This window comes from Bos taurus, chromosome 1, assembly GCF_002263795.3.
Source record: "Bos taurus isolate L1 Dominette 01449 registration number 42190680 breed Hereford chromosome 1, ARS-UCD2.0, whole genome shotgun sequence".
Classification (NCBI taxonomy): domain Eukaryota; kingdom Metazoa; phylum Chordata; class Mammalia; order Artiodactyla; family Bovidae; genus Bos; species Bos taurus.
Window position 1 is genome coordinate 100,131,846 of NC_037328.1, and position 15,443 is coordinate 100,147,288.

General features: G+C 36.9%; 1 protein-coding gene across 7 annotated transcripts in view; it reads left to right on the forward strand.

The window, feature by feature from the left end:
* Positions 1 to 15,443, forward strand: part of ZBBX (zinc finger B-box domain containing) — a 124,696-nt gene that overhangs the window by 50,277 nt on the left and 58,976 nt on the right. For all 7 annotated transcript variants that reach the window (XM_024995664.2, XM_024995678.2, XM_024995673.2 and 4 more), the window contains 2 exons: positions 7,665 to 7,823; positions 13,961 to 14,135. In XM_024995664.2, the coding sequence (XP_024851432.1) occupies positions 7,665 to 7,823; positions 13,961 to 14,135 (334 nt within the window). The remainder of the gene's footprint in view (positions 1 to 7,664; positions 7,824 to 13,960; positions 14,136 to 15,443) is intronic.

Genomic DNA, 15,443 nt, shown 5'->3' on the forward strand with positions numbered 1-15,443 from the left:
TTTTAATGCTCATTTCTTTTCCTCTGATATTTCCACTAAATGTATGTTGGATGCTTGATGCTGTCCCATAAGTCTCAAAAGCTGTGTTCATTTTCTTTTCAATTTAGGTGATTGATCTTGTTTGGTCTTCAATTTAATTGAGTTTTTCATTTCGAATCTATTGTTAGTTTATATAGGTCATACTCAAGAATTTTCTTTTTGTGTGTGATTTCCATTTTTAAGTCAGCCCTTGTATAGCTCTCATTTCCAGGTTTATCCCATGTAATGTTTACTATCCACTCCTCATCCCAACTGGGACCAAAACCTCAGGTTGTTGGAGCCATAGGTTTTCCTCATTCATTTATAACCAAATGTTCTAGTTCACTGATAATGCCAATGTAACTTCAAGACTCTCTCCTCCACTGGAATCAGGCACACTCCCTGTTCGCAAGGCCAGTCTTGACTTAGGAATAGACAAACCTGGGAAGGAACATTTAAGATAGGAGCAACCCCATGCAAGTAAGCCTTACACTTCGGAAAATTCAGAGTAGTTTTTTAATTTTTTTAAATAAATATTTATCAGTTTGTTCACTTTTGGTTGATTTCAAGAGTTCTGAAATAGTTTTTTTAAACAAATTTATCCAGTTTAGTATTTGTTTTATGGTTGTAGAATTATGTACTGACTTCTTCTTTATTCCATAGCCAGAGATCTATTGAATTTGGCAGGAATTCTATTCTCTGGATATTTGAATTATATTTCTTATTTACAGAAAAATAGTTTGCTATTGTGATCTATAAAAAGACAGCAGTCATTTGAATGTCCTGTTTTATGCCATCCCTTCTGCTAAGTGTTTTTCATATAAGATATGTATTCACAACAGCTATCCTAGGTAGAGACTGTCTTCATTTTACAGTGCAAACATTTAGGCTTAGAGAGGTAAATAATTTGCCCTTTTCTGGTGTTATTAAAAGTGCCACTGATTTTACCTGTATTGACTTTGACTCAGGTCGCTTGAGTATAGACATGAATGTTCAAATGGAATTTTTAGTCATTTTTATCTCAGTGAGTCAGTTAAATTAGACTCAACCACCATTTCTCAAGTATTTGTCAGCATCAAATGATGTCCTAGTTGCAAAGCATGAAGGACAGGGCAGCAGAAATATTACATGGTCCCCTCTCTCAAGGAATCAAGGGATTCATCATCACAAAAGAGAAGATAGATATTTTCAAATAACTGTAACACAATTGACTGATAAGTGTTCTTACACAGTGATTGTCAAACCTAATGTATGTTCAAATTACAGATTAAACTGTAGATTTTGATTCAGTGAGTCTGAGTAGGGCATGAGATTTCATATTTTTAGCAGGTTTTCAGATGATAGTGATACTGCTGATATATAGATCACAGAGTAAACAGCAAAACTCTAGCATAGATGTAAGCTGGGAGTTATTAGAGCACACAGAATTCATGGGTTTTAAAAAAAATTTGCTGTGGTTAGTTGAGGAAGAAAACTTCATCTCTGAATGATAAATAGTTTGCTCTTGGAGTGATGTCACCATCATGGTAGCAAAAATCCACAACAAAGTATTAGCAAACCAAATATAATGCATTAAAAGGATCATGCAGAATGATGAGCTGGGATTTATTCCAGGCTTGCAAAAATGATTCAACATTTTCAAATCAACCAACATGATACAACAGAGTAACAAAATGAAGGATAAAAATCAAATAATCATCTCAGTAGACACAGATAAAGCACCCAACAATATTCAACATCCATTTATGTTAAAAAATATTTAATAAAATGGTGAAGTGGGAAATGGGTACCCACTCCAGTGTTCTTGCCTGGGAAAATCCCATGGACAGAGGAACCTGGCAAGCTATAGTCCACGGAGTCTCAAAGAGTCAGACGTGACTTAGTGACTAAACAACAACAACAAGTAATATACTTCAACATAATTAAGGCCATATATGACACATCCACAGCTAACACCACATTCAATGTTGTTCGATCACTCAGTCGTGTCCAACTCTTTGCGACCCCATGGACTGTGGCATGCCAGGCTTCCCTGTCTTTCACCATCTCCCGGAGCTTCCTCAAACTCATGTCCATTGAGTCAGTGATGCCATCCAGCCATCTCATCCTCTGTTGTTCCCTTCTCCTTTTGCCTTCAATCTTTTCCAGCATCAGGGTCTTTTGCAGTGAGTTGGCTCTTAACGTCAGGGGTGTGTGTGTGTGTGTGTGTTTGTGTGTTAAATTGCTTCAGTCATGCCAGGCTCTTTGTGACTCTATGAACTGTAAGCCCACCTATGGGGCTCCTCTGTCCATGGGATTCTTCAGGGAAGAATACTGGAGTGGGTTGCCTTGCCCTCCTCCAGGAGATCTCCCTGACCCAAGGATTGAACTCGGGTCTCTTAACGTCTCCTGAACTGGCAGGCAGGTTCTTTACCACTACTGCCACCTGTAAAGCCCTTTTCACATCAGGTAGCCAAAGTATTGGAGCTTCAGCTTCAGCAGCAGTCCTTCCAATGATATTTAGTGTTGATTTCCTTTAGGATTTACTGGTTTGATTTCCTTGATGCCAAGGGACTCTCAAGAGTCTTCTCCAACACCACATTTTGAAAGCATCAATTCTTTGGCGCTCAGCCGAAGAATTTCATACTCAATGATAAAAACCTAAAAGCGACCCCTCTAAGATCAGAAACAAGACAAGGATGGCCACTCTTACTACTCTTATTTAATACAGTATTGGAAGTCCTAGTCAGAGCAATTAGGTAAGAAGAAGAAATAAAAGACGTCTAAATTGGAAAGAAAGACATTAAGCTGTCACTATTTGAGGATGACATGATTTTATTCAGAGGAAACCCTAAAGACCTCACTGAAAAGCTATTAGAATAGTAAACAGAAAACATGCAGTAAATTTGCTATCAGTATAAAAAAGTTGTGTTTCTATACACTAACAACAAAATTAAAGAGAGAAATTAAGGAAACAATTCATTTACCATTGTAAGAACAGCAAGAAATACCTGTTGCTGTGAAGTTGCTCAGTCGTGTCCGACTCTTTGTGACCCCAGGGACTGTAGCCTGCCAGACTCCTCCTTCTGTGGGATTTTCCAGGCAAGAATACTGGAGTGGGTTGCCATTTCCTTCTCCAATTTAACCAAGGAAATGAAAAACCTGTGTATGAAAATTATGAAGATCTTGTTGAAAAAAATTGAAGAAGACACACCCCAAAATTGGAAAGGTATTCTGCACTCATTGGAAGAATTAACATTATTAAAAATAACATACATATGATATATTTTTCACATAGCTAGGAACTTTGAAGTATTATGGTGAATTTCCAAACTTAATGATTCTGTTAAATTTTTCACCTCTTTAGGAGATAGATAGTTTAGGTTTGTTCTATAATTCTGCTTTTATAGAATATTTTTAACTTTGTTGCTAAAAATCTTGTGCTTTTTTCCAAAGTCCACATTACCTTTCAACTCTCCTCTCCCCTGCAATATGTAGGTGAAATGAGCAAAAGGAGTATGTCTGTTCCTCTCTTCATTATGCTTGTGCTTGGTCAAACATGGAAATAAATAAGTACAATAAAGAAAAAACAAAACCTCAGTCTCACACCTCCCACTCCATCCCACCCCTCTAGTTTGTCACAGAGTACTGGTTTGAGCTCCCTGAGTCAATTATCCAAATAAATTAATTAAAAAAAAAAAAAAACAAACCAAACACTCACATTGAGTTCTAACCACTGGGATGCTAGGGGATTCATCAGTTTTTGTAAATAAAATTTTATTGTAACACAGCCACAAGATAAAAAAAAAAAAAAAGCCCAAATTCAACCTAATCTCCACACAAGTGATTGTATATATGTATATTATATATGAAAGTTGTTAAGAGAGTAAATCCTAAGAGTTTTCATCATAAAGAAATTTTTTTTCCTATTTCTTTAATTTTATATCTACATGACATGATGGATGTTCACCAAACTTATTGTGGTAATCGTTTCATGATGTGTGTAGTTTTGTTTAATGGAAGGAACAATGTTCATGTCTATTATTAGAGATACAATTTAATAATTTAAGTTTCAGGAAACCAAAAATAAAGCACATTTTCTGTGTAAGGTGGTCTCCCCTGATAGTTCAGCTGATAAAGAATCTGCCTGCAATGCAGGAGACCCTGGTTCGATTCCTGGGTCGAGAAGATCCGCTGGAGAAGGGATAGGCTACCCACTCCAGTATTCCTGGGCTTCTCTGGTGGCTCAGCTGGTAAAGAATCTGTCTGCAACGTGGGAGACCTGGGTTGGGAAGATCTCTGGGTTGGGAAGATCCCTGGGTTGGGAAGATCCCTGGTTGGGAAGATCCCCTGGAGAAGGGAAGGGCCCCATGTATAGTCCATGGGGTTGGAAAGAGTAGGACACAACTAAGCAACGTTCACTTTCACTTTTTCTGTGTAAGGTAAGACATTGTGGGAAAGAAAATTTACATTGGCATTTTGTTTATATTGAATTAACAGAATTTTAAGATGTTTAGATGTAGGGTTCCAATGTTTCAGCTATTCATGACATTTACTTTATCTTTTAGCAGTAAATTTAACTGAAAAATAAAATTATTTTTTGGCCATTTTGTGATCTCTTAATATGTTACCTAAAAATATTATAAAGGTTGTTGAATTATTGTTAGCAAGATTCATTTTAAGACAGGAATAATCTTTGTTCTGTGTTACTTAAATATATATGCTTGAATGATAATTCTGTCTTGGTAATTTTATATAAAATTAATACTATTGCTTTCTGATATTTTAAAGAATATAAGGTATAAACTATAAATTTTAACCACTTTTGAAATAAATAATATTTTGTTATAGGGAATTTAAAATTAGGTTAAGTTGGATTACTTTGCTTAAAAAGATATTTTTAAAATACAGGTGTTTCTGGAAAAATGAAACATCACCATTGGTTAATTTCCTTTTTCTTTTTTTTGATAAATCAATGTTATTCAGGTTTAATTTATGAACCACAAAATGCACCCATTACTTCTGTGTTCACATTGTTTAAAAATTGTAACATATAAACAATATAAAATGTTACCATCTTAACCATTTTTAAGTGTACAGTTCAGCAGTGATCAGTATGTTCATATCATTATGTAAAATGCACTCTTTTGAAGTATGGAATTTAATTAGTTCTGTGTTTGTCAATACACTTGTGTAACCTTCAGTATAAATTAATACACAGTCTTTCTATCACTCCCCCCAAATTTTCCTTTGTGCCTGTTTATGATCTTCACTAACTGCAAACCAAGTAATAGCATCAAGAAGGCAACAGGTCCTGGCAAGGATTTGGTGTAAATGAAACCATTGTACACTGCTAGTGGGAATGTAGATTGGTTCAACTACTATGGAAAATAATATGAGGTTTTCTCAAAATATTAAAAATAGATCTACTGTTCAATTAGACAGTTCTACCCCTGAATATATACCCAAAGAAAATTAAAAGAGGGTTTTGAAGAAGTAGGTACAAGCCTATGTGGCATCACTCACAATATGGAAACAACCTAAATGCCAGTCAGTGGGTGAATGGATAAAAATGTTGTGGTTTATATACACAATGAAGTATCCTGCAGCCATGAGAAAGGGGGATTATCCTTTGGCCACTGTGACAACATGGATGGACCTTGAACAGTTTACGCTGATATATGTCAGACAGAGACAGAAAAATACTGTGTGATATCCCCTATGTGTAGAATCACAAAAGTCAAACTCATAAAAAACAGTGAGTAAGGTGGTGTTTACGAGGGTATAGTGGAGTGGGAGGATGAGTAGTGTTGTTTAAGGTACAAGCTCATAACAAGCGGTGAATAAGCCATGGAGATCTAATGCACAGTATAGTCAATATAGACAACAATTGTGTATTATAAATATGAATTTATTTTAAAAAATGAGGACTGCTTAAGTCTATAAAGGCTTTTTGATAATCCTTGGGAAAATTTAGAGCTGGTGTCATAGGTCTGTATATGGCCAGTAATATGTGTGCATAGGTCATATTAGTCATTTTTCATAGATAAATTTATTCAGTGTGAAATAACACTGGTTAATTTGATGTTCACTGATTTATTCCAAAGCCAGATTGCAATGAATCTTAATAAATTTACAAAAGGTCATAACTGGAAAGTGTCAATGTAGTCTTAGCTATTTAAATAGGTAACTAGATGAAAATTTTAGAATAGGGATATTTCCATGGGAGAGTATAAAATAACCATTTCTGATCCCTGCTGAAGTTTGCTTCTGTCTTGAGAACATTTGTTTAAGAAGCAAGACCTATTCCTTGTGTACCTAATACCAGGTTTTCAGCAAGTCTCTGAAGGGTTTGCGTCTTCCCTCGAGAGTTTATCTGGTTCAAGCTCAGATGCGATCCAGACTCCTGCAGTGTCCTTGGGCAAATCAGGGTTATTGCAGCTAGAAAGCCCTTCAGAAAATAGGACCTTCCTGGGATTTGCCTGTTTTATTCTTCCAGCCATGTGAAGGCATTTGACAAGGTCTTTGAATTCTTTTTTTCCCCCTTGTTATTTATTTTAATTCTGTAGCTCTCTCTGTCCCCTGCAATGCCTTATTTTTATGTTATTTTGCTCTATTACTATTTGCCAGGCACTGTAGTAACTGTACAGAGACTTAAGAAGACATGATGTTTTTTCTTCTGTGAACTTTTATGGTATAGATAGACATCAAAAAATGATTCAAAATCAATATTTGTGTGGGGTTGTAAAGATCTCAGAATAAGAAGAGGATACAAAGAATGGACACTTCATGCAGCTAGGGGAGGAAGGCAAAGAGGGGTTCCTGAAGCTGTGGGAGTAATCTGGGGTGAATCTAGAAGGGGAGGTAGGGGTCTGCCAGGCAAAGGAGGTAATAAAGGAGGGAGGGCCTTCCTGGTATCTTATGAGCAAAGGCATGACAAAAAGAACTTGGAATTTGATAGGGCACTTCCTGATGTGCACTTTGAGTAGTTAATACTTTCTAAAGATATTTTATCACCAAGAAAATACTCACTACTGCTTATTCAGACTCCCTCTACATCAACTACATTTAGTTCTTTAGCCATGATGTGCACAAAATAGCTCATCTATCTATTTGGGGTCAATATAATGGAAAGGCTATGAATTATTAGTGGAGAAGGAAATGGCAACCCACTCCAGTGTTCTTGCGTGGAGAATCCCAGGGACGGGGGAGCCTGGTGGGCTGCCGTCTCTGGGGTCGCACAGAATTGGACACGACTGAAGCGACTTAGTAGTAGTAGTAGTAGTATGAGTTATTAGAATTATACACACCTGGGGTCACTTCCCAGCTCTGCCACCCACTCACCTTGTAACCACGATCAAGTTATTTAAACCCTCAAAACTTTATCACTAAAACAATGATAAAAATAGTTAACACTTTAGAGTTGACTTGAGGATTAAAAGATATGTTTTTAAGATACTTAAGATAATGTGAGCCCAAACTAGGCATTCAGTAGATGGCAACTGTCACTATTATATGGCTGATATAAATAGCAATTTATATTTTTAAATATTGAACAAAATGCATTGAATTTTGCTAGTCATAGAATAATGAAAACATGATTTAATATATATAAATTACTTAGGCTGACAATGGGCTTTTTATTCCTATCTTCTTTTTTTTTATAGGCAAAATCGCAATTACTATCCAATGTATTGGATGCTGCCCATCGGTTTATAAAGGAAGTTAATCCAGATGAACCCAAATGGAAGAATTGTTCTACAAAAGAGATTAGTAAAAGCCAGCAGAAAACCAAGTCTCCTATTCTGCAGGGGAGCAGCTCTCAGGTAAATGGAGAAAAATACAGTAGACATTTTCTGTCATACATGATCATGGAGACTGTCATTCACATACTAGAGGTTTAGAGTTTTAAAGATTATTTGATCACATTATTGTTTAGTATGAATTTGTTTTCTTATTAATCAAAAGCATTTTTACTGTAAAATCCTTTTGAGGAGATTGCTTTGATTTCACCGGCTGCTGGTTTTTTGAGGAATGATCTTTTGACTATATTGCTTTCCAGGCATTTTCACCACATCCGGAAATGAATATTTGAGAGAAACATAAGAAAATAACACAATGCAATATGGCAATTTTATTTTAATCAGAATCTCAGGGAGACTAAAAGTACAAAACCTTTCCAAGTGTTTTAAGTGACAGGCAATTTCACAGTTATTTAAAATCAGATTTATAACAAATTTTATGGTTATTCAAATTGATTACTGATCCTAGATAAGCTTATATCTACTCATGTTGGTATTTTAATAATAGACTTGTATTGATTCTTTAGCAGGAAACAAATTTCCTCAAATTTTGATCCTTGTAATAATTCTCATTCTTTTAGATGTCACTCACCTTTTCACATGGGCTTTCCTGATAGCTCAGATGGTAAGGAATCTGCCTGCAATGCAGGAGACCCAGGGTTCAATCCCTGGGTCAGGAAGATCCCCAGGGGAAGGTAATGGCAACCCACTCCAGTATTCTTGCCTGAAAAATTCCACGGACACAGAAGCCTGGTGGCCTAGAGTCCATGGGAATACAGAGTCAGACATGACTGAGTGAATAACACTTTCACTTTCACCTTTTCAGTGTAGTTCAGAAATAGTGACTTGACAAAAGTCACACACACACAGCTTGTTACTTTATGACAGAGTCAGGCTTGAACTTCAGTCTGTTGAGTTTCAAACCCTTGCTCAGAGAACATAAAAGAAAACTATCTGTGTTAGTAGGGTCCCTTTACAGCAGAGAAACTATACTTGAGTTGTCTAGAAAGAGTAGCATTCTGGTGGGGATTTTGCTTAGTAGACCTGCCAAGAGTGCTTGTGAAGAATCATTGAATGAGTTACAGCCTTATGATTAGAATAATAATATGCTGAGGACCTGGAGAAGGCAATGGCACCCCACTCCAGTACTCTTGCCTGGAAAATCCCATGGATGGAGGAGCCTGGTAGGCTGCAGTCCATGGGGTCGCTAGGGGTCAGACACGACTGAGCGACTTCACTTTCACTTTTCACTTTCATGCCTTGGAGAAGGAAATGGCAACCCACTCCAGTGTTCTTGCCTGGAGAATCCCAGGGACAGGGGAGCCTGGTGGGCTGCCGTCTATGGGGTCGCACAGAGTCGGACACGACTGAAGCGACTTAGCAGCAGCATGCTGAGGACCAACCATGTGCCAAACACGGTTCTATGTATTTTATGTGTATTATCTCTTTTTTCATCCTTTTTTAATTGTTTCTTTTTCTCAAATGAGAAAATTATGTCAAAATATAGTTTTTAAATTGCCTGAGATATCATTGATTGTGCAACTTCAGTTTCAACTCAGACCTTATAACTCCAAATTACCTGTTTTTAATCACTACCCAGAGGCTGAGATTTTAAGGGTTTCGCCTTCATGCTTGTCATTTTATCTAACTTATCCTACCAATAAAAATAGTAATAAATCAATATCCTCACATTTATTAAATATTATATGCTAGGCATTGAGCTTAATCCTTTAGTTTCTTTATCTTATCCAATAATGACAATAACCCTATAAGTTTTGTATTATCATTATCTCATTTAACAGATGAGAAAGTCAGAGAGGATTTAAGTTACTAGGTGTACTAGAAAGCTATAGGGCTTACTCCTTTGCCTGAACTTTTAATCCCTAAATTAAATTCTGCCTCTTGTCCCCATCAGTAACTGTGTCTGCTCTATAGACCCTCCACCTCTGGTCTTAACCTAGAAACTATTAATTCAGTGGTTTCATCCAGGATTGCACAGTAGAATCAACTGGAGAAACATTAGGGAAACACCTGTGACTGAGTTCAGCATCTCTGTGGGTGGTCCAGTCATGTGCCTTTAACACCTGCTTATTCTGTTGAGTACTCCTGGTTGGGCATTATTTCTGCTGTCAACCTGTATACAGTGCACATATTAAGAAGTACCCCTGTCGAACGCTTGGTACTCCTCTGTGCTGAAGAGCAGAGTTTTTCCAACTGCAATAAACATCACAAGTACTGCGTGAGCTTTTTGAAAATGTGTACTCCTGTCTTGCCACTCAAATTTGGATTTTTTTACATTTAGGTTAGGGCCCAGGAATCTGATTTTTTATTTATTTACTTTTTAGAACTAAACGTTTTAATTTTTTTTAAACTTTAAACTTTTTATTTTGTATTGAGATATAGGCAGTTAATAATGTTGTGGTAGTTTCTGATGAACAGTGAAGGGACTCAACCATTCATATACACGTATCCATTCTCCCCCAAACTCCCCTGCCATCCAGGCTGGCACATAACATTGAGCAGAGTTCTATGTGCTATAAAAAAAGGTCCTTGCTGGTTAACCATCTTGAATATAAGTGTATACATGACCTTCCCAAAGTCCCTAAGTATCCCTTCCCGCTGCCCCGGACAACCATAAGTTCATTTCCTAAGTCTATGCGTCTCTTTCTGTTTTGTAAGTAAGTTCATTTGTATCACTTCTTTTTAGATTCCACATATGAGGGATGTCATATGATATTTCTCCTTCTCTGTCTGACTTATTTCACTCAGTATGACACTCTCTAGGTCCATCCATGTTGTTGCAAATGGCATTATTTCACTCTTTGTAACGGCTAATAAGGAATCTGATGTTTAATTGGCTTACCCAGCAACTTGAATGCCTGGAAGAATCAAGATAGTGGATTCAAGCCAGTGGATATCCTTGGAAGGGAGTGCAGTTCATGAAAGCTTTCATTTTAGACTGAAACCTGAGCTTGAAATACTGACTCTGGTTTTCTTACAGCTTATAGTTTTGTAACATTGGGCGATTTGCTTAGCTTTCCTTTCCTTTTCTGGAAAGTGGGGATATTAAAACATATTTTGCAGTGGTATATTTGGCCTAGAGGGGCCACATATGACAGCTGAAACATTTAAGAGTGAATATACCATCCTCTGGCTTTTTCCTATCCTGTCACTGCTGTGTGGAAACCAAGTATTCCATAGGCATAGCTGTGAAATGCAAATGTCTTATATCTCTTATTCACTGCTTGAAAGGGAGCTGCCCTGGAGAGCGTCTGTAATCATTGGAACACTCAACTCATTTTGTATAAAGCACTGAGTTTTTAGTGCTTCTTCATGAGTGTAGTGTGCACGCGCGCACACACACACACACACACACACACTGCTTACTACTGAATACCTGTAAATACCTTCTCACATACTTCTAAGGCTCAGTATTTCCAAGCTAAATTCATCACCTCTTCTCCCAACCTGTAGATATTACTGTTGGTGACAGCTCTCTTCAAGCTTTTTAAACTGGCAAGAACAGTTATTTTCTATAATCATTTATCTTCTTCCTTTGTACTTCCAATCAGTTACCATATCTTAAAACCATCCGAAAACCCTTGAGTATTTGGTCACTTCTATTCTTACTGCTCTTCCAGATAGTAAAATTAACAATTTCTTAAAGAGCAAAAGGTTTATAAAGTGAAAAGGGCATTTAATTCTCTCCCCTAAGTTAATAATATTTTCAATTTTGTAGGTATGCATTAACAGAAATACTAATATGTTGTATGCTGCTATGCAAACAGACTTTTTACCCTTAACAATATACTATTGTTATTCATATATCCCACAGCCTTCTCATTCTATATGAAAGTGAAAGTTGCTCAGTCCTGTCCCACTCTTTGTGAGACTTTTTGCAAAGCCCTGGATTGTGGCCCTCCAGGCGCTTCTGTTCATGGAATTCTCCAGGCAAGAATATTGGAGTAGGTAGCCATTCCCTTCAGGGAATCTTCCCGACCCAGGGATTGAACCCAGGTCTCCTACATTGCAGGCAGATTCTTTATTGTCTGAGCCACCACGGAAGCCCAGGAATACTGGAGTGAGTAGCCTATCCCTTCTCGAGGGGATCTTCCAGACCCAGGAATAGAACCGGGGTCTCCTGCATTGCAGGTGGATTCTTTACCAGCTGAAATACTCCATTTATTAGATATGAGATAACTTTTTAAGCTGTTTTCTGTTGCTCAGTATTTACACTGTTTCAATCTTTTGCAAGTATGAACTATAGTATAAAGAATAATTTTGAAAAATATTGTTTTGTATATGTATGTGTGTGTGTGATAAAATCCTAAAATTCCTAGGTGAAGAGGGTTATGTGTTTGTAATGCTGATACTGACAAATGGATGTGGATTTTAATTGGTTTCCTTGCATTTGAACTCACTATTCTCCAATTTCTTTCTCTCCCACACTACTGTGTGGGATTCTACAGTAGCTTTGCATTTCCAATATACTTAAGTGTAATTTTCTCTGGATAGTGGGGGGATCCTTCACAATCTGCCTCTGTTCATCTTTCTACCCTTAATATTTTCTCATATCTCACTTTTTGCTCTGTGAATTTCCCTGGTGGCCCAGATGGTAAAGAATCTGCCTGCAATGCAGGAGACCCAAGTTCAATCCATGGGTTGGGAGGATCCCCTGGAGAAAGGAATGGCTACCCACTCTAATAGTCTACCCACTCTATCATTCTTTTGCTCTAGAATACTGCCCTTGCCACTTTTTGCCCATGGGATTCTTGTTTCTCTGAGTTAAATTTTTGTTCTTTGCTTCTGTTTCTATTGTGGATTTAGTAACCTGTGTTTCATGGCAATGACTAGCATAGTGTTTGTAGGTTCCAGACGGTTTTTGTTTATGTTGAATTTTATATATGCACATATTTAACAATCTTCTCTCAATTGTTCTCTAACAATGTGCCTATTTATTTTGCAAATAAGTGCTGAACATAGTGGATTCTACTGTTGTATCTAGAAGGTACACATGGAGCTTTAGCAATTTGATCAGTGTAGGTAATCCACACTTTATAATTCAGAACTGTTGTGGAACTTATTTTGCTTTAGTTCCCCAATTTTGCTGTTTTCTCTGATTCACTGGATAACTGCCAAGCCGTACCTTCATTTTCTTTTGTGTATTCACAGTAAATCTATATTTTGTACTGCATTCTCCTTTCTCTCCAGCATTATACTGAAAAGCAGACAATGTTTCATATACATTAATTGATATGTCCATTCATTCAACTGACTTTTAATGAGCACCTGCTTTGTGCCAGTTACTACTCTTGGCCCTGAAGAAACAGTCAACATTCTTGATCCCATTACATTCTAATGGGGAGAGATCAGCAGTAAACACACATGTAGAGTAAATTCACATGGATGTAAATTACTGGGAGAAAAATAAAACAGATAAGGGATCTGAAAGTGGGGGAAATGACTTTGTTTTTATGTCATCAGTAAGGTCATTGCTTATTCTCTGAGCAGGTGACATTGATCCAAGACTGAATGAAATGAGTGGAATGACTGTATGAAAATATGGAGAAGGATCATTTCAGGCATTAGCTACAGCTAGTATGAGGCCCTCGAGTGGATATGCTTGATGGGTTCCTAGAATTGCAAGAAGAGAAGTTTGGCTGGAACACGGTGAATGAAGGGGAGAACTGGAGGAAGTGGAGTGAAAGGCAGGGGAAGACAAGCTTGTGTACAACCTTGTAAGTCCTGGTAGGAACTGAGGGTTTCAGTCTTGGAGGGTTTGGAGCAGAGGAACCATCTCAGATTTACATGGTAATGAAACTGCTCTTTCTGCTGTGGGGAGGTTGCAGGGAGCAGGAGATTGGAGAAGGTAGGGTTAAATGCAAGGCTGTCACTGCTTTCCAGAGAAAACCCTCATGAATAACATAGTGACAAATCCTCAATCCTGTAGGCTTTAGGTTTAATATTTCCAAAGATACCATATATAACTGTCTGTAGAGTTTTAAAGAAATCAGAAAAGCACATAAATAAGTACAAATAAAAAAACATTTGAAGTAAAAAAAAATGTGTGATTTCACAATGCTCAATAATTAGTGTTACCTGTATTTTAAGATACAGAACATTTGGTAAAGCACACTTAGATATACTTTTAATTGGTTTAGGTAGAAGATCCAACAACAAAAAAAGAAGAATGTGCGAATCCAAGAGACAAGCCCTTGAGTGAAGTGCCTTTCAATGAAGAAGCTTCTGCCCAATCCTTTCAGAAAGTTTTAAGTCAGTGGAGAACTGGACATCATGATGACAAAGAGACACAGAACTTACATGCAGCAAAATCAGGTACAGTTTTTTTTTTTTAAATAAAGTGAATGCTGTGATGTATGTCGGAGAGTGTTTTGCCTATGTTCTCCTCTAGGAGTTTTATAGTTTCTGGTCTTACATTTAGATCTTTAATCCATTTTGAGTTTATTTTTGTGTATGGTGTTAGAAAGTGTTCTAGTTTCATTCTTTTACAAGTGGTTGACCAGTTTTCCCAGCACCACTTGTTAAAGAGATTGTCTTTAATCCATTGTATATTCTTGCCTCCTTTGTCAAAGATAAGGTGTCCATAGGTGCATGGATTTATCTCTGGGCTTTCTATTTTGTTCCATTGATCTATATTTCTGTCTTTGTGCCAGTACCATACTATCTTGATGACTGTGGCTTTGTAGTAGACCCTGAAGTCAGGCAGGTTGATTCCTACAGTTCCATTCTTCTTTCTCAAGATTGCTTTGGCTATTCAAGGTTTTTTGTATTTCCATACAAATTGTAAAATTATTTGTTCTAGCTCTGTGAAGAATACTGTTGGTAGCTTGATAGGGATTGCATTGAATCTATAAATTGCTTTGGGTATTATACTCATTTTCACTATATTGATTCTTCCAATCATGAACATGGTATATTTCTCCATCTATTAGTGTCCTCTTTGATTTCTTTCACCAGTGTTTTATAGTTTTCTATATATAGGTCTTTAGTTTCTTTAGGTAGATATATTCCTAAGTATTTTATTCTTTTCATTGCAATGGTGAATGGAATTGTTTCCTTAATTTCTCTTTCTATTTTCTCATTATTAATGTATAGGAATGCAAGGGATTTCTGTGTGTTGATTTTATATCCTGCAACTTTACTATATTCATTGATTAGTTCTAGTAATACATCACAGCAGGATTCTCTATGACCTATCTCCCAGAATATTGGAAATAAAAGCAAAAATAAACAAATGGGACCTAATTAAACTTAAAAGCTTCTTCTGCACAACAAAGGAAACTCGAAGCAAGGTGAAAAGACAGCCTTCAGAATGGGAGAAAATAATAGCATTTGAAGCAACTGACAAACAACTAATCTCAAAACTATACAAGGAACTCCTGCAGCTCAACTCCAGAAAAATAAATGACCCAATAAAAAAATGGACCAAAGAACTAAATAGACATTTCTCCAAAGAAGACATACAGATGGCTAACAAACACATGAAAAGATGCTCAACATCATTCATTATCAGAGAAATGCAAATCAAAACCACTATGAGGTACCATTTCACGCCAGTCAGAATGGCTGTGATCCAAAAGTCTACAAGCAATAAATGCTGGAGAGGGTGTGGAGAAAAGGGAA